A 19,484-nucleotide genomic window follows, 5' to 3' on the forward strand; every position below is an offset into this window, starting at 1 on the left:
CTCCACTTCCTGAGTACTGAGGTTATAGGCATGTGACATCATAATTGACTTATTTTTCTAATATTGTCTAATTCTCTTTGTTACTTATTTTCTGGGGAAATATTCTTAGCTTTATCTTCTGACTCTTCCATTGAAATTTTAGTGTTTGATAAACCTATCTCCTTTTATCCCCTTTTGAGTTTTATGGATTTACCTTTTTCTGTGCCTTCCTGTTCTTGTTTCTTGTTGTGGAACCTTAACTCTAGGATGTTAATACATTCTGATTGGTTTCTATTTTGTTCTTAGATTTCATTCTGTCCTATTTTTTCTCTCATTCATAATTATTTTTCAGTTCTGGTGTCTTTCATGTTGGTATCATGTTGGCATTTTTTTTTTTGAATTCAAATATTTGACCCCTGATTGGGCAGAAGAAAAGCTTATCTGTTAGTGAACTTCCTTATTTGGTGGTGAGGTTATGAATAGACTTGAGGGAGTCTTAAGTTTTTATTTCACTTTTTATTATTTACAATTCTTTTGTTTGGCACTATTTAGTTCTATAGCAAAAGACTCTTAAATCTTTTCCTGTTATCTATATGCTAATGCCCTTATTTATCTTTCTATTCAAGTGGTTTAGTAGATTTAGTTTATAGGAAAAATGTAGCTTCTATTCAGTTTTGAGAAATTCTCTATAATTTACTTATTTATTTTTTGCCAGTCCTGGGGCTTGAACTCAGGGCCTGGGCACTGTCCCTGAACTTCTTTTGCTCAAGGCTAGCCCTCTACCACTTGAGCCACAGCTCCACTTCCAGCACTTTCTGTTTATGTGGTACTAAGGAATGGAACCCAGAGCTTCATGCATGCTAAGCAAGACTCTACCACTGAGTTATATTCCCAGCCCCTATAATTACATTGTTTACAATCCCGGGGCCCTACAACATCTCTTTATAGAGAAGTTACTGTATTTTTTTTCTATTTTTTTTTGCCATTAAAAGCATTCCTGTAGTTGAACTCCGATCAACTATGTGCCAAAAGAAAATTACTTTTACAACTTCTTTGGTGTTAACTGACAGCACTCCTTTGAGTTTTTTTTTCTTTTTGTCGTGGGGCTTGAACTCTGGGCTTGGGCGCTGTCCTTGCATTCTTCAGCTCAAGGTGAGCGCTCTACCGCTTGAGCCACAGGGCCCAGGGCCACTTCCGGTTTTCTAGTGGCTTATTGGAGATAAGAGTCTCAGGGGCTTTCCTGCCAGGGCTGGCTTTGAACTGCAATTCTCAGATCTCAGCCTCCTGAGTAGCTAGGATTACAGGTGTGAGCCACCGATGCCTGGCTTCTTTGAGTTTTTTAAAAATTTGTTTTGGTGCTGGGGATTGAGCAATGCTTGCTAAGCATATGAGCTATATTACTCTAGATCTCAGCATTTTTTATGGTCTTGAAAACTGGAAATGAGATATGATGAGGTACTGAATTCATTTGAATGAAATTACATTATGACAGAATAATACTCTGGAGGTTATTTTAAAAACAGTTTTATCTATTTTAATGAGGTGCTAATTTTATGTCCAAAAGTTTGCTTTTTATTTTTGCCATTAATGTGAATCAGCATACTTTTCACCCATTGTGTTTAAGAAATGTTACTTACCTCATAAGCCTAGCTTAACAGTACCATATTTTCTTTATCAGATCGGTCAATTAAAGCTAGTGTTCCTTGGTACAGTAATTGGAAAGACACTTTGATGGAAATGAAAGAATCCTCATTATACACAGGTATTTTTTATTGCGGGTTCTCAGTTTTCTAGATTGTTCCCACTCTACTCTTTGTCTATTGCCTTTTTCATACTTTTTCAACTTTGTCACAATTATTATATCGTATTTCTCTGAAATAAAAGAGGTCTGATAAGGCTTGTTCAACTTTTGTCTTAATCCTGTTGTCTATTAATCATCTGTTGTGCATATTCTTCATTTGTATCATCTGCTAAAAATAGGCATTGTATTTGAATAGTATAGTTTGAGCTGCATCTTACTTTGATAATAAAAGAGAGCATCCTTCCTTACCGAGAAAAAGTATGTTCTGTATAGGTAGAGATGGAAAGGCTCATGGGCCAAATAGTGATTTATCTCAAAATGCATGAGATTTTTAAGGGGAAAAATTTATTTCTAAGCCTTCTTGTAGCATAATACACTTAAAAGGTTTTAGTTTTCCTACTTTCTACAAAAAATGTCATTTGAAAAATTAAAAAATATAGAAGTCCTTAGATTATTTCCATTGTGAAATTAGAGAGGACAAAGGAACCACATATTTACTTTTATAGCCCCTCAAGGAAACATGGAAGGGGGAAACTTTACTTACCCTGAATATGACCTATCTGAAGGATGAAAATTCATTTCTAAACAGAAAATTCATTGTAAGTTTTTCCTTTGTTCTTCATATTTTTTGAGTATCTGGTATCTTTTTACAATAGAACTTGGAAGTTAATATTTCAGTTTAAGAACTAGTGTATGTATGTATTTTTGTGGGTTTTTTTTTTTGTTGTTGTTTTTGTTGGTTGTAGGGCTTGAACTCTGGGCTTTGGTGCTGTCCCTGAGCTCTTCAGCTGAAGGCTAGTGCTCTACCACTTGAGCCATAGCGCCACTTCTGATTTTCTGGTGGTTAGTTGGAGATAAGAGGTTCACGGACTTTCCTGCCTGGGCTGGCTTTGAATTGCAATTCTCAGATCTCAGCTTCCTGAGTAGCTAGTATTACAGGTGTGGGCCACCAGTGCCTAGCTGTATGTGTATTTTTTCTTTTTAATTTATATATTTATATAATTCCAAAATCAAATTGAAACATAAGTACAGCCATGTCTAATCTTTGTCCATGTCCTTTCTCTTTTTTAAAATAGCCTTTCTTCTTTTTCTTCTGTGCTTTTGGATAATTAATTGTATTAGTTTACCCCCCCCTCCCCGGCAGTGCTGGGGATTGAACCCAAGCTGGTCATGCATGTTGGCTGAACCCTCTACTATTCAGCAACATTCCCAGCTCAAATGTGTTAGATTTGACTCTTCTTCTTCTTCTTCTTCTCCTTCTCCTTCTCCTTCTTCTTCTTCTCCTTCTCCTTCTCCTTCTCCTCCCCCTCCTCCTCCTCCTCCTCCTTCTCCTCCTTCTTCTCCTCCTTCCTTCTTCTCCTTCTTCCTTTTTTTTTTTTCTTTTTTTGTTGGCTGTGGGGTTTGAACTCTGGCCTGGGTTCTGTCCCTCAGTTCTTCAGCTTGAGGCTAGTGCTCTACCACTTGAACCACAGCACTACTTCCGGTTTCTCTCGTGGTTATTTGGAGATAAGAGTCTTATGGACTTTCCTGACTGGGCTGGCTTTGAACCATGAACGATCCTCAGATCCCAGCCTCCAGAGATGCTAGGATTATAAGTTGAGCCACTGGTGCCCAGCAATGAAATTCTACACTTTTCTGTTTTTGTTTTTGTTTTTTTATCAGTCATGGGGCTTGAACTCAGGGCATGGCGTGCCGTCTCTGAGATTTTTTTGTCTCAAGGCTAGTGCTCTTGCTTTTGGCTCAAGGCTAGTGCCACTTCCATGTTTTTTTCTTTTCTTACAGAAAAATATACTTTTCTGCTGTTGGCTATTTTCACTTAATATATCCAAAAGAACATTTTAGCAGTCCAAAGAGAGAGACAGTTCTTGTTCTGTATTATAGCTGCATCCTGTAGCATTACAAATGTATCATAGTTTATTTAACCAGTCTCATCCTGATAGCATACGGGTTTTCTAGTTTTTGTTACTACAAATACTGTTTTAAAAAATAAGTGTTTTGGAAGATCTGCTTTTTTAAATTCAGAAGTCTCAATTCTATGAATCAGTATGAAACTATATGACTACAGTTTGTTAAATTTTGTTAGCTCGGGCTGGGAAGGTGGCTCAGTGGTAGAGCACTTGCCTTGCATACATGAGGCCCTGGGTTCGATTCCTCAGCACCACATAAGCAGAAAAAAAAAGCTGGAAGTGGCGTTGTGGCTCAAGTGGTAGAGCGTTAGCCTTGAGCTGAAGAGCTGAGGGACAGCGCCCAGGCCCAGAGTTCAGGCCCACGACTGGACCCCCCCCCCAAAAAAAAAAAAATTTAGTCAGCAATGAAGCCAAAGGTAAAAAAAAAATATAGATAGAAATGCTACTTATTTCCTCATTTTTGTGGAAGTACCTTTTTACTTAACCAAAATCGCATTATCTCTTTCCTTGTAGTTGGTACTAAATGAAAATCTACATTAATTTGCCTTCAAGAGAATGTTTGACTGATTTGGTGGGACAATATATGCTATTGGTTGGGGAGGAAATTTGTTTTCTAGTGTAACAGATATGATTGTATATTTTCTGATATTTACCATTTTCATATAATGTTTTTGGTATTTTTCCTTTTTAATAGCAGAGAACATGAAATTGCTACAATAATAAGCTTCATAATTATCATAAAACTTTTGTTGGAATTATTTATTTACTTATTTATTTTTTTGGTCGGTCGTGGGGCCTGAACTCTGGGCCTGGGCTATCCCTCAGCTCTTCAGCTCAAGGCTAGCACTTGAGCCACAGTGCCACTTCCAATTTTTTTTGTATAATAAATAAGCATTGTGTTCTTGATGAAGGGCTTTTTTCTTCAACTCTTCTAGTCACAGTGTCATATTTATAATGTTAGCAGAAAACAAATGTGCCTTGTTTGCAGCAGTTGAAGTATAAGCAGCATAAATTACTTGGGGTGGAGTGTTATAGTGAAACTTTAACTTGGATAGTTAAACCTTCTAAAATCAAATTTGAGTAATTTCAAATAAAGCAAGAATAGATGTAATATAAACTACTTAATATATAGCAAGAGAGAGTTGACATTTTTATCACATTATACACATTTGTTCAATAAAGTGAATATGTTTTTCTGTATTTAGTTTATAAGGTAAGTATCTTTAGAAATTCTCTTTAAAGAGGCTTTGTTATAGTCACATTCAAGTAATTAGATGTAAGGTAGAATTTGTCAGCTATATACTCACTGACGTTTTGTGCTAGCTAATTCTTTGCTTTTGTTTTTTTCCTGACCCCTTTTCCTAGGAACTAGTTGGCATGACCTTCATATCAGTTGTGACAACCAAAAATACTTTGATAGTGCCAGATATTTCCTGGGAGTTAAAATCAACCTCAGTTGAGAACCAGTGTTCTAAAGTGGTATTTATAAAAAGGATCTGCTTATGACAGTGGCTAGTGGAGCAGAGGCACAATAAATAATGTTAGATCATTAGTAGATAATTGGTTGTATAGGTTTGGTTTGGAAATAACTTAGTTTAAAAAATGTCTATGTATGACTATATTTGAATAGCTTAAATTATATATATATATATATATATATACACACACACACACATACATCTTAAAGCACAGGTGAAAAATACTTAATCGCTGCTAAAAGTTATCTTTCATATCATTTAGGAATGTGGGATTGAAATTTTGTCTGTTGTAAACGGATTCCATTGGGCAATTTTAATTGTTTTATATATTAATTTTAGCTACAACTCCATGGTTTGAGTCTTACAGAGAGACCTTCCTTCAGTCAATGCCATCATCGGATCATGAATTTCTGAACCACTATTTAGCATGTATCCTTTAACCTTTTGAGTTCTCCTAAAGTCAGGTATTAGTGGAAGTTATTAATTTTAGAAATAGGAAAATGAAAGCAAATTTGTTGAGAAGCCATACAGAATGAATATTTTGTGGGTCTCCCTGTCCTGGGGCTTGAACTCAGGACTGGGGTGCTGTCCTTGAGCTTTTTTGCTCAAGGACAGTGCTTTACCACTTGAGCCAGAGCTTTCCTTCTGGCTTTTAGGTAGTTAGTTAGAGAGTCTCATAGACTTTCGAGCCCATGCTTTTTTTGAACCATGATCCTCAGATCTCTACCTCCTGAGTAGTTAGGATTATAGATGTGAGTCACTGGCACCTGCTGAGAATGGAGAAATTTTATTTTCTTATTTTTGAGCTAACTTTGCCTGGGGTATTCTTTGAGCTTAGGATCCTCCTTCCTCTACAATACTAAATGGGTTATGCAGGTTTGCACTACCATGCCTAACTAAGTGGGATATGCAGGTTTGTACTACCATGACTGGCTAAGAAGTTAATTTTTTCATGATGATAATTTTTTTTTCTTATGGTAATTTTTTCCCCCTAGGACTGGGAACTAAACTCAGCATGTGATAGTTTTCCTGGCATTCTACCTCCTGAGCCACATTTCTTTTTTCTTTTCTTTTATTTTTTTTTGCCAGTCGTGGGACCTGAACTCTGGGCCTGGGCACAGTCCCTCAGCTCTTCAGCTCAAGGCTAGTGCTCTACCACTTGAGCCACACCACCACTTCCGGCTTTTTCTTCATAGGTGGTGCTGAGGAATCGGACCCAGGGCTTCATGCATGCAAGGCAAGCACTCTACCACTGAACCACCTTCTCAGCCCCCTGAGCCACATTTCTAACTCCATCATTTTGTCAAATGTGTCCTTGATACAGAACTGCTATACTAAATTAAGTTTTGATTATGTTTTTCTTGAGTTACTTCTAGGGGTTGAACTTAGGTCATCATGCTCTTTCTTATTTCACTCAAGGCTGGCACTGTACCTCTTGAGCTATGCCTCCAGTTCCACCACTATATTGCTTACTTGGAGATAACAGTATCTCAGATTTGTGTTCCTGGACTGGCTCCACCTGTGATTCTCAGATTTCAGCCTCCTAAGTCGCTAGGATTAGCTACCAGTACCCATCATGAATTTTGATTAGTTTTGATTATAAAATAAGACAACTGAGAGTTTGCCTTTTATTTTTCTTATTTCTTTAACTTGAATATTTTATACGTAATACATTTGTTTTGATTTTTTTTTTTTTGATAATCTGGGGATTGAACTCAGGGTATCATGCTAGGCAGGCTCTTTTAACTCTTGAAGTGTACCTCAAGGCTTTTTTCTTTTTCTTTTTTGACATAGGATTTTTCTTTGTCACCCAGGCTGTAACCTGAAGCTTGCTCTATAGTTCAGGCTAACCTCTAACTAGGTCCTCCTACCTCAGCTTTCTTTTCTTTTCTTTTTTTTAGTCGTTTGTGGGGCCTGAACTCTGTGCCTGGGCGCTCTCCCTGAGTTCTTCAGCTTAACGCTAGTGCTCTACCACTTGAGCCACAGTGCCACCTCTGGTTTTCTGGTGGTTTATTGGAGATAAGAGTCTCTTGGACTTCCTGCCTGGGCTGGCTTTGAGCCTTTCCTGCCTGGGCATGCTTTGAACTGCATCCTCAGATCTCAGCCTCCTGAGTAGCTAGGATTACAGGTGTGATCCACCTTTGGCCAACTTACCTCAGCTTTTTGAGTGTTGAGATTATAGGTGTGTACCTGGTTTAGTAAGTTTTTAAAGCACTTTAGAAAGAGAAAGTGAATGGTCAGTGCTAACTACTTCAGTGATTGCCTCAGAATTAATTGCTTACTCTAAAGTTTAGATTTAAAAATAATCTCTCATGTGTTTAGTAAACATTTTGTCCTCCTTTGGTGATTATGGCTTTTTAAATTTCTTAATAAAGTTGTAGAGAAAAGTGAAAAAGCAATATAAAGCATGAAATTGTATTAACACAAAATGGAGAAGAGCAAGATTTGCCAGATTGCTTCATCATGTTAGTAGTTGTAGGATTTTGATATTGCTCATTTTGTACATCTACTTATTGAATATGTAAGTGACATAAAAGCTTTTAGTAAAATATCCTGTAAGATTTTGAATCTTGAATTATGTCAGAGTAGTGGAGAAATTATTTTGTGCTATCTGTGAGAAATTGTGAAATGTGACTTCTTTTTAGCTGACAAAATGCCTCCTTCCAGTTTGTATTAATAAGCTATCATTGAGTGATAAGTGATAATTTCCTTAATATGGTATACAAGGTATGTTGGTAGTATCATCTAGTGAATCTGATCCTATGGAACAGTTTTCAAAGTTGTCACAAGAACAGCATCGGATTCAGCACAACAATGATTATTCCTACCCTAAGTGGTTTATACCGAATACACTTAAATATTATGTACTTTTACATGATGTAAGTGCAGGAGATGAACAGAGGTAAGTTTTCTTTTTTATTTCAATTTTTCATACTAAAGATTTAACATTAATTTGGAGATGGCTTGCTTAAATTTGGGTTTTAATAAAAAAGCCTGGTGCCAGGGCTCATGTCTATTATTCTAGTTACTTAGGAGGTTGACATCAGGATGGCAGTTCAAGGCTAGCCATGGCAGAAAAGTCTGGGAGACCTTGACTTTAAAATAGCCAGCAAAAAGCAGGATTGGAGGTACCACTCAAATGGTAGTGTCAGCTGAGCAATAAAGTGTGAGACCCTGAGTTCAAACCCAAGCAGTCCCACCTACGTCCCCAAAAAATCTTGAGTAAAAAATTATTGTAGCTGGATGCTGATAGCTTATACCTTTGTTCTTAGCTACTCAGTAGGTTGAGAGCTGAGGATCGTGGTTTGAAGCCAGCTTGGACAGGAAAGTCTGAGACTCTTATCTCCAATAAACTACTCAGAAAAATACTGACATAGTACTGTGGCTCCATTGGTAGAGCACTTGAGCACAAAGAGGTTCAGGGACAGTGCCTAGGCCCTGAGTTCAAGTCTCAGGATTGGCAAAAAAAAATATTGTAATGCAGTTATGTTAAACAGTTCATTCATTTAATGTTAATTTCACTTGCTTATCTAAATTTGTTTTCAATATATATGGTATAATCTTTGTTTGAAAGCGCTTGTCATTTACATCTGTAGGTCTTGGTTGTTACTTCTTTATATAAAATTATTTTTTTCTTTTTCTTAGTTTTCCCTTTAAGTTTTTTTCTTTGACATTTACAAGCTCACCTTGTGTGTGTGTGTGTGTGTGTGTGTGTGTGTGTGTGTGTTACTGCTACTTGAACTCAGAGTTTGGGTACTCGCTCTTAGCGTTTTTGCTCAAAGCTGACACTCCAAAGTTCCACTTTTTTCCTGGTTAATTGGAGATAGGAATCTCGCCTGGGCTGACATTGAACTATAATCCTCATGTCTCAGCTTTCTGAGATGTAGTAATTTTTTTTCCTTCTTTTTGACTGGTCTTGGTGCTTGAACTCAGGACCTAGGATCTGTCCTGGAGCCTCTTTGTGCACAAGGCTTGAGTCATAGTGCCACTTTGGCATTTTCTGAGTATTTTATTGGAGATAAGAGTCTCACACACTTTCCTGCCCAGGCTGGCTTCGAACCACGATCTCAGTACTTAATATATTTTTTTCATCTTGGTATTCTTCACATCTCAAAAACAACCAAGCATTTATTTCTTATGTTCTCTTTACTATTCGTTATTGGTGGTTTGCAATAATTCTTTTATCTTTGAGATTCATGAACAACTTGTCTTAAAAACTAGAATAGCTAGGCATGGTTGTATATGCCTAAAATCCAAGCCCTGGGAGATGAAGACTGGAGGATAGCAAGTTCCTGGCCAGCCTAGACTATGTAGTGTGACTCTGTTTCAAAATAACTAAATAAATTCCTGAAAAAGATTATGCACATTAACTTCCCTTTATGGCTTTGTAATTTATTTTGGCCATTGTTTGAAGGTGTGGATCAAATTAATCATTTTTTGGTGTTACTGGACTTTGAACCTAGGGCTTTGCACTTGCTAGGCAAGCATTTAGCCATTTAATCTGCCCACAGCAGAATTAATTAATATTTTAGTGACATTTGGTGTCTGCAATTTTAAAATTGCACAAACCATTATGTTTGGATTAAATCTTCATAGATTTTTGTATATGCTAGCCTCTAGACCCCCCCCTTTTTTTTTTTTGGTTGTGGGGCTTGAACTCTGGGCCTAGGCGCTATTCTTCAGCTCTTTAGCTCAAGCGTTCTCCCACTTGAGCCACAGCGCCACTTCCAGTTTTCTGGTGGTTTATTGGACATAAGAGTCTCACGAACTTTCATGTCTGAGCTGGCTTTGAACCTCGATCCTTAGATCTTAAGCTGAGTAGCTAGGATAACAGGTATGAGCCACCAGTGCCTGGCACCCCTAGCATTTTTTAAAAACTGATTTTTTTATGTTTGAGAAGATCAAATAAGAGCCAGTCTAGGCTGGAGACTCTTCCTCAGCCTCCAGAGTTCTGGGATTATAGACATGAGCTACCATGCCTAGATCTCTAACCATTTTTCAATAAATTAAGCTCAATAGACCTGAAGAATTACTATCTTTATTCATCAGTTATTCATCTTTAGGATTTTTCTTAACTTGTTGGATAAAATATGCAATAAATAGAAATAAAAAGAACTGGTTACTAATTAGTTTCTGTCAGTTGAATATGATTGTGATGAAGATTTAAGTAGTAATTCAAGTATTAGTTTAGGGTTTTTTTTGTACGAGGGTTTGATGTCAGGGCCTTCACAGTTGCTAGGAAGGCCCTCTACTGTGTGAGACATGTTTTCTCCTTCCCCCAGTCCTCTTTTGCTTTTAGTTGTTTTCCAGTCTAAGTTTTGCTTGGGGCCAACCAGGACCTGATTCCTCTTACCTTTGCCTCAGTGTAGCTTAGCTAGGTACCATAACGGTCAGCTTATTGGTTGAAATGGAGTCTTGCTGAGTTTTACGTCCAGGCTAGACTGGAATTGTGTTCCTTCCAACCTTTGCTTCCTGAGTAGCTGGAATTACAAATTTTCAGTGACTCAATGTTTAGTACTATCTTTTTTCTTTTTTTCCTGGTCCTGGGGCTTGAACTCAGGGCCTGAGCACTGTCCCTGAGCCTTTCTGTGCTCTACCACTTGAGCCAGAGAACCACTTCTGGCTTTTTCTGTTTATGTGGTATTGAAGAATCGAACCCAGGGCTTCATGCATGCTAGGCATGCTACCACTAAGCCACATTCCCAGCCCATAGCAGTATCATTGTTAAAGTGAGCAAGAGTTTGGTTTATTGTACTTGAGTGTGTATATTTGTACACATATTTTTGTTGGTTTTGTATATTTTTATAGCTTTTATTAGGATACTTGTAATAAGGCATAATGTGATTTAGTTTGCAAGGCTTACTTGTTTAGTATCAGCATTTTCATTTGAATAAGCTTTCATATTCTTCCATTTTTTTCCCTTTTTTATTTTTTCCACCAAGTGACTGGTTTACTGAAAAATAAACTGGGTTAGCTTTATGCAGGGTTAGCTTTAGAGACCAAAATTGCACTTCCTAAGTTGCACTGATTATTTCTTAGGCTGTCTTATTTCAATTGAACTATTTTGTCCCCTACCATTTAGCATGGTTTTGTTTTATTCAAATATGGAAATCAGAATGCTTTTTGCTGCTTCTGAGGAGTATCTCATGATTTCAGCTACTATAAAACTCGCAACAAAGGAGTAAATTTTATGTTATAAATGCTTTAGTTGCTTTCGTTCAGTTTTCCATCTCTTTGTTACTTTGAATTTGTGTCCTGTTTTTGGTGGTACAGTTTTCTGTTTTGGCCCTTTACAGATAAGAAATCTCTCAGTTACATTTCCTATGCTTAATTCCCATAGTTAACAGAAAAAACTTCTGATGCACAAGTTGGAAGTTGCTGTCTAGAGTTTGGCATTGTATATTTGCACAAGGAAAGCTCATACATGGTCTGTGCTAAAAAGAAACTTGTTTCTGTATCTTCCCCAAACTAGATTAACCAACTAGTTTAATGGTTTGTTTGGATAACAGATAGAATTATCTGGAAGAGTTTTGTTTCATGAAATATACTTTGGTAATTGCCCTTTAAAATGTAATTCTCAATTCAATTAAAATTTAAATTTCAGTAAGGATCATGATTTTTGTTTTAATATTTAAATAATTCTCAGTTTTCTGTTTGCCTATTTTGGGAGTATTGTTTTTATATTATTTTATGGTTATTGTCTAAAGCCTGATCCTGGGTTACTAAAACACTTTTTTCATTTTAAAAAAAATTTTAGAGCTGAATCAATTTATGAAGAAATGAAACAGAAATATGGAACTCAGGGTTGCTATTTACTTAAAATTAATTCTCGAACATCAAATCGAGCATCAGATGAACAGATACCAGATCCGTGGAGTCAGTATCTTCAGAAAAATAGTATTCAAAATCAGGTATATGTAAAAAACTAAGCAAATAATAGAAGTTATACTCTACTTTTATGACAATACTTTAAGTACAATTGTTTACATATTGATTTAGACATATAGTTACTAATATTTATATTGTAGACTTTGACTAGTTTTATTCTGTCAGCTCTGAGTGCTGAATTCAGTGTTTCAAAAGCTACAGTTGTTTTCAAGTATACTCTTAGTTGCTCTTTTTTTCTTGTGCTGAAGTTTTCTTCAAATCATTTTTTTCTTTAGTTTTACAAAGGGGTTTCAGTTTAACATGTCAAATTATGTGTACAATGCATATTGATCAGTGTCACTCCTTCATCTTTTCCCCTAAAAAGAAATGAAAAGTGAATTTCACAGTAAGAATTCAATGAGACTTGGGTAGAAATACAGAGTATAGAAATTGTGATTTGTTCATTTAGTTCATTATGATGCTTATAGTTAGTTTTTTATAATTTTTGTGGACTTCCTGCATTTCAGACATGTTCTTTGGCTACATTTTAGAGCCACCCTTAGGTGGGTGAATATATTTTTTATTTTGAATTTTAGGGAGTGTTTTTTCTTTCTTCCTTACTCCTTAAGTGAGTCCTAGACTACTATTAATGATTTATCTGTTAGCTGAATGGGTTTGTAGTAAGATTTAATAATCTTTCAAACAATTGAAGTACAGTTGTATGCCCCCTTGGTTGTTAAATGCCAGACCTTGTCTCAAAAAAACAAACAAAAATAAATAAACAAATAAAACAAACCTATATAAATGACTCATCTACTTGCCATTGCCCTTAAGTGACCCATTCTATTTCCGAAAAGCTCATGTCTGTAATCCTAGCTATTGGGAATGCAACAGTGGAGAGGATTGTGATTGCTGCAATTCTTAGCCAAAAGTTAGCAAGACCCCACCTCAACCAGTAAGAAGCTGGGTGCAATGGCATGTGCCTGTCATCTAGCTGCTTGGAAAGTATAAATAGGAATATTGTGGTCCAGTCTGGCTGGCTGTCCTGTTGAAAAAAATAACTAAAATAAAAGGACTGGGGATGTGACTCAGGTAGTAAGAACCTGCCTAGCAAGCATAGCCCTTGAGTTCAAACCCTTGTATGACCAGAAAAAACTTTTTTCTTTCTTTGCATGTTTACATTGTTCACATTGGTCCTTTGTTGGGAGATGGTGACCATATCAGTTTACTATTTAAGATAACTTTCAAAATATAGGAACTTAATACTCAGAATAATACATTGTATTTATTTGCTCATTTTATGGAATAGACTAAGTATTTTTAGTTTTCTTTGTTGATTGAGAAACCAGTGCCTTTGTAGAAATAAATACTATAGATTTCAGTCTATTCAGAACTCACTGCTACATCCTAGGTGCCTTGGGTTCAAGACAGGAGATCTGTTATCTTTTTTCCTCCTGCCTGAGTCTGGTAGTACATTCTCTTGCCATTATTCCTTAAGATTAATAGGCATATGTATATGTGTATTTGAGTATCTGTGGATATATATGATTGAATGTGTACATGTCATATATCAATATATACACTGAGGTGTGGATTGGCATGACAGAATAAGATACAGAGAAAAAGCTAGGAATTTAGAAGACTAGAAAAAAAATAGCAAATAATTGAAGCCAGCAGTGAGTAGAACAGTTATTGATAGATTCATGGTGTCTTAAACCTGATTAAATATAATTGCTAATGCTTGTTTTTTTTTCCATAGGAATCATATGAAGATGGCCCGTGTACTATAACATCAAATAAGAGTTCTGATAATAACTTGCTTTCAGTGGATGGATTAGATAATGAAGTCAAAGGTCTTAGTACTTTTCTCTTCTTTTGATTGAAAATATATTGTTAAAAGCATGCTAATCTTTATTAGATAAAAGGTGAAGGTATTTTTATAACAAAAAAATAGCAACCAGGTTAGCTCTTTCTGTCATTTTAGTTTATTTTAGTTTTATTTGAGATGTGGGACTTACTTTGTAGCTAGAGGGGCCTGGAACATATATAGCCCAGGCTGATCTCAAACTTGTGATCTCCACGCCTCATTTTTTCAAATGCTGAAATTATAGGTGTGTGCCATCATACTTGGTGCCAGGGTTTTTTTCTGAAGATTTTATTTAGGTTTTGAGTTTAATTTTTTTTTAATATTTAAAATATGTTGTCTGATAGCAATGTATTGCATTTCTTTAAAAAAATTGTAGATGTAATTACATGATCTAGGTAGCTACGTTTCTGTAATTTGGAGTGATAACAAAATTTTTCTTTGTATGTGGTACATGCCTTTATTTTTATAGATTGACATTCCTTTTTAGCATATTTCATTTCCCATGTCATTAAGTATTTTCATTATTTTAAATAACTATTACATTTCATTTTGTGCAGGTGTAAAAACCCCATTCTTTTCTTTCCTGTTTTTGTGCATTTAAGCTATACCAACATTATAATGATGCTTATTCTTTTTTAACAATCACAGGATGCACATTTCTAGTAGCAGGATAATTTCCATTTCCCTAAAAAAATTATCCTCAAAGAAAGAATCATTTATAAAGATAAAAAAATCAATTAAATGGAAGGATGAAAACATCTTACTGCTGCTTAAAATTATACCTGGTGTCAGTGGCTCATTCCTGTAATCCTAGACAGGAGGCTGAGATCTGAGGACCATGGTTTCAGGTTTCCATCCTAGAGAGGAAAGTGAATAACTAAAATTTTTAAAGTTTTTTTTTTTTTTTGCCCATTGTGGGGCCTGATCTCTAGGCCTGGGCGCTGTCCCTCAGCTCTTCAGCTCAAGGCTAGCGTTCCACTTCCGGCTTTTTCTGCTTATGTGGTGCTGAGGAATTGAACCGAGGGCCTCATGCATGCAAGGCAAGCACTCTACCACTGGGCCACCTTCCCAGCCCAAAATTTTTAAATTTTTTTTTTGTTTGCTTTTGGTACTGGGGTTTTGAACTCAAGACCCATACTTATACTCTTTGACTTTAGTCCCTCTGTCCCCTTTTATGCCAACTTCCTTTGTTGAACTAGGGGTATACTTTTAGTTTGCACTAACCTAGAACTGTTGTCCTTTTTTTCTCCACCTGAATAGCTATTGTTAATTTTGGAACTCATTGTGTAGCTCAAACTCACCTTAAATTATTTATTTATTATTTAATTTTTGTGTGTGTGTGTGCTAGTCCTGGGGCTTGAACTGAGCATTACCTCTCACTTGGCTTTTTCACTCAAGGCTGGTGCTCTACCACTTGAGCCACACCTTTGGGTCCTTACTTCAAACTCTTAATTCTATCTCAGCCTCCTGAGTGTTGGGATTAAGGTGTGTGTCACCATGCCTGGATTGTTTTTCTTAGTGTTTTGTGTTTTTCACACTAAATAATTCATTATATTGTTTTTATAACCTTGTGTGTGTGCATGTATGCTCCAGTCCTGGGGCTTCAACTCAGTGTTTAGGTGTTGTCCCTGAGCTTCTTTTATGCTCTACCACTTGAGCCACAGTTCAGGTCTCACTGACTTTTCTTGCCAGGACTGGCTTTGAAATGAACCTCAGATCTCAGTCACTTGTGTAGGTAGGATTATAGGCATGAGCAACAGAATTTATTTTTAATTTGGACTTTTTTCTTTTTTTTTCTGATTTTTTTTTTTTGCTAGTCATGGACCTTGAACTCAATGCCTGAGCACTGTCTCTGAACTTCTTTTGCTCAAGGCTAGTCCTCTACCCCTTGAGCTACTACAGCTCCATTTCTGGCTTTTCTGTTTATGTGGTCCTGAGGAATTGAACCCAGGCTTCATGCTAGACAAGCACTCTACCACTAAGCCACATTCTCAGCTCGCTGAGTTTCTTTTTTTCTTATGCCTTTAGTGGGGTTTGAATTCAGATGCTCAAGTTCTCCCTTAACTTATTTCAACCAGGACTGGCACTCTGTCATTTGAGCCATACCTCTACTGTTTGCTTTTTGCTGTTTAATTGCAGATAAGTGTATTACAGACTTTTCTGCTTGGGCAGGCTTCAAACCATGGATTGTCAGTTATCAGATCTCAGCCTTCTGAGTAGCTAGGATTGTTGGCTGAATTCATTTTCTGTTATACATATGTTAAGTATTGATTTAATCCCTTTAATTTCAGAGATGAAAATGTTGATGTTACTGTTTCAGTAGACTTATTAGATAATACAGAAAGGATTTCATCATTTTCAGTTGTATGATAGGATTATCAATATTTTTTAAATTCTGAGAGTAAAATAAAGGTGTTTTTTTCAGTAGATGGCTTACCAAATAACTTCAGAGCCCACCCACTTCAATTGGACCAATCCAGTGATCCTTCCAATAGCATGGATGGCCAAGATCATGTCAAATCTGCTTCATCATTACATGAAACAAAGAAAGCAAATACTGGAGTAATTCATGGTGCATGTTTAACTCTTACTGATCATGATAGAATTCGACAGTTTATACAAGAGTTTACATTTCGTGGCCTTTTACCTCATATAGAGAAAACCATTCGGCAATTAAATGATCAGGTAAGTTTTAGATGATGATAATGATGATGATGATGATTTTTGTCAGTCATAGGGCCTGAATCAGGGCCTGGGCACTGTCTCTGAGCTCTTTTGCTCGAGGCTAGCATTCTACCTCTGAGCCATAGGGCCACTTCTGGTTGTCTAGTGGTTAATTGGTGATAAGAGTCTCATAGACTCTACTTGCCTGGCTTTGAACTTTGATCCTCAGCTTTCAGCCTCCTGAGTAGTGTGAATTCTAGGCAGGAGCCACTGGCACCCAGCTGGATTTTTTTTTTTAAATTTTGGTAAATAGTGAAATTTAAGAATGTAGTATGATAAACTATTTAAAGGTTTTTAAAATTTTTTGTTTCATAATAATCTGATACTAATAACTGAAATTATTAGCAGTGATGAAATGTTCAGCCCTAGAAGAAGCTTACTCATTTTTGTTAGTATTTTACTCACATATTAAATCATTTTTATTATTATTTTAAGTAGTTATATAAAAGGGTTTCAATTCTGGAAGTTAGTTTTTTAAAAATAGATGTAATGAAAATGAATATATTTATTCAAGCTTTTTAAAGTTAATTTTTTCTTTTGATAAAAAACAAGCCAACATACTTATATTTGTTAACAATATTTTTTCTTAGCTAATATCAAGAAAAGGATTGAGTCGATCTCTGTTTTCTGCAACTAAAAAATGGTTTAGTGGAAGTAAAGTTCCAGAAAAGAGCATTAATGAACTGAAAAATACATCTGGGTTGCTGTGAGTAAAATACTTTTTTTCTCTTTTTAACTCTGATTTTTTATTTATATATCCTTAAAAAATAGGTGTTTCTCAGTTTCATAATTGTTAAATCTCAGGTGATAAGTAAATGATTTAATTTAGAATTTTGAATTGGACATTTAAAAGTAAACTTTTTTGTTTTTGTAGTGGTACTTGGGTTTAAAATCAAGGCCTTATGCTTGCTACTTGAGCCATGCCAGTAGCTATTTTTTTCTTAAGTTATTTTTTTTAATGGAGTCTTGACTTTCTTGCCCAGGCTGATGTTAGATTTCTTTCTTCCTGTCATATCTACCAATTGGCTGGGATGACAGGTGTATATCATCACACCAATGTATTGGTCAAGTTTATAAATTAAGTTAGCTTTATGTTTTTAAGTAGTTTTGAAAACTGATATTCTCCTTAGAGATAGAATTCTTGTAAAATAGGATTAATTTTCCTCATGTTTTATTTTTTTATTTTATTTTAATTTATTTTTTGGGTCCGGTCATGGGGCTTGAACTCTGGGCCTGGGCGCTGTCCCAAACCCCTCAACCCAAAGGCTAGCGCTCTACCACTTGAGCCACAGTGCCACTTCCGGCTTTTTCCTTTTTGCTTATGTGGTGCCGAGGAATCGAACCCAGGGCCTCAGGCATGCAAGGCAAGTGCTCTACCACTGAGCCACCTTCCCAGCCCTTCCTCATGTTTTAAATAGTTAAATAGCTTATTATACAGTTTATATTTAATGATATTGTGGGTCATAAATTATAATTCTTTTCTTCATTTATTTTATATTTACAGATATCCACCAGAAGCACCAGAGCTTCAGATCAGGAAAATGGCTGACTTATGTTTTTTGGTGCAGCATTATGATTTGGCTTATAATTGTTACCACACTGCAAAGAAGGATTTTCTTAATGATCAAGCAATGCTTTATGCAGCTGGTGCCTTGGTTGGTATTTATTTACTTTTATTTTTTATTTTTTGTGTGTTGGGGATCACACCCAAGAGCCTCATGCATGCTAGGCAAATGCTGTACCACTGAACTATTACATCCCTAGTTGTTGTGAGCATTTTAAGAAAATAAAGCTGGATATGAACTTCCTATTGAGAGGAGTCCCACTGAGCCCTGCCCAACTGTGATCCTAAGGCATGTTCACCCACATGGTAACTTCATTAGATAGGAGTCCTCTTTTTCACTTCTACTCTCACAACTATTTACATTTTGGTATTTTTTTGTATTCCCTTAGAGGCCTCCAGACATTCTAAGCTGCCTGTTCAGATTATATAGGTCCTCTTTCAAGGTACCATTTAATGTTTATGTTTGTATTTCATTTGCATAGATGAATTCGCTGCCCCACCCTTTTTCAAAATGCTTATTACATTTAGTACAGCTTTTTTTTTTTGGTCATGGAGCCTGAATTCAGAGCCTGGGCACTGTCCCTCAGCTCTTCAGCTCAAGGCTAGTGCTCTACCACTTGAACCACAGCACCACTTCTGGCTTTTTCTGCTTATGTGGTACTAAGGAATCGAACCCAGGGCCTTATGCATGCAAGGCAAGCACTCTACCACTGACCCACCTTCCCAGACCTAAGACAGCTTTTATAAACTACAATTGCTTTCAGGTTGTACATATACTATGTTAGAGTAAATAGGAATTTATTTTGCAGTGCTAAATTTGTTTCTGTCATGGAGCTGCTACCTTTGTTAAATATAGTATTTAACAGATAGTAGATAATGTTGGGAAAATGTAATCACAGTATAACGGTGTGTATAATGGTTGTCTCATAAAGCTATGTCACTTAGTGATACATATCACCTAGTGGTATCATAACTGTGTAAGTGTTTGTAAGTATCCTATGATGGCTGCACAGATTTCCCTTATGAGGAACTTCTCTAAAATGTTTCCTTGCTATTAAATGATACGTGAGTATATTGTTTTCTGTACAATCCTACCATTGCCCTGTCCTCTATTCATTGAAAAACTAGAGTAGGAAAAGACATATATCAGAAATCGTAAGCAAGGCTTATTTCACTTGGTGTTTATTAGGTCATTTTGGAGTTCTCATTTGTTTTTTATTTTTTTAGTTTTTGAGACAGGGATTTGCTGTGTAGTCCAAGCTGTCATTGAATTTAAGCCTTAATATTTTCTTTTCTT

General features: G+C 36.2%; 1 protein-coding gene across 4 annotated transcripts in view; it reads left to right on the forward strand.

Moving 5' to 3' along the window:
- Window positions 1-19,484, forward strand: part of Trappc8 (trafficking protein particle complex 8) — a 77,822-nt gene that overhangs the window by 12,789 nt on the left and 45,549 nt on the right. Inside the window, exons 3-10 of one of the 4 annotated variants that reach the window (XM_013014891.1) lie at window positions 1,658-1,741; window positions 5,505-5,594; window positions 7,893-8,067; window positions 11,923-12,076; window positions 13,792-13,885; window positions 16,325-16,584; window positions 17,214-17,329; window positions 18,128-18,278. In XM_013014891.1, coding sequence (XP_012870345.1) covers window positions 1,658-1,741; window positions 5,505-5,594; window positions 7,893-8,067; window positions 11,923-12,076; window positions 13,792-13,885; window positions 16,325-16,584; window positions 17,214-17,329; window positions 18,128-18,278 — 1,124 coding nt within the window. The remainder of the gene's footprint in view (window positions 1-1,657; window positions 1,742-5,504; window positions 5,595-7,892; window positions 8,068-11,922; window positions 12,077-13,791; window positions 13,886-16,324; window positions 16,585-17,213; window positions 17,330-18,127; window positions 18,279-19,484) is intronic. The other 3 variants (XM_013014892.1, XM_013014894.1, XM_013014893.1) reach the window with 3 other exon arrangements.

Source organism: Dipodomys ordii, unplaced genomic scaffold (assembly GCF_000151885.1).
Source record: "Dipodomys ordii isolate 6190 unplaced genomic scaffold, Dord_2.0 Scaffold25, whole genome shotgun sequence".
Taxonomy (NCBI): domain Eukaryota; kingdom Metazoa; phylum Chordata; class Mammalia; order Rodentia; family Heteromyidae; genus Dipodomys; species Dipodomys ordii.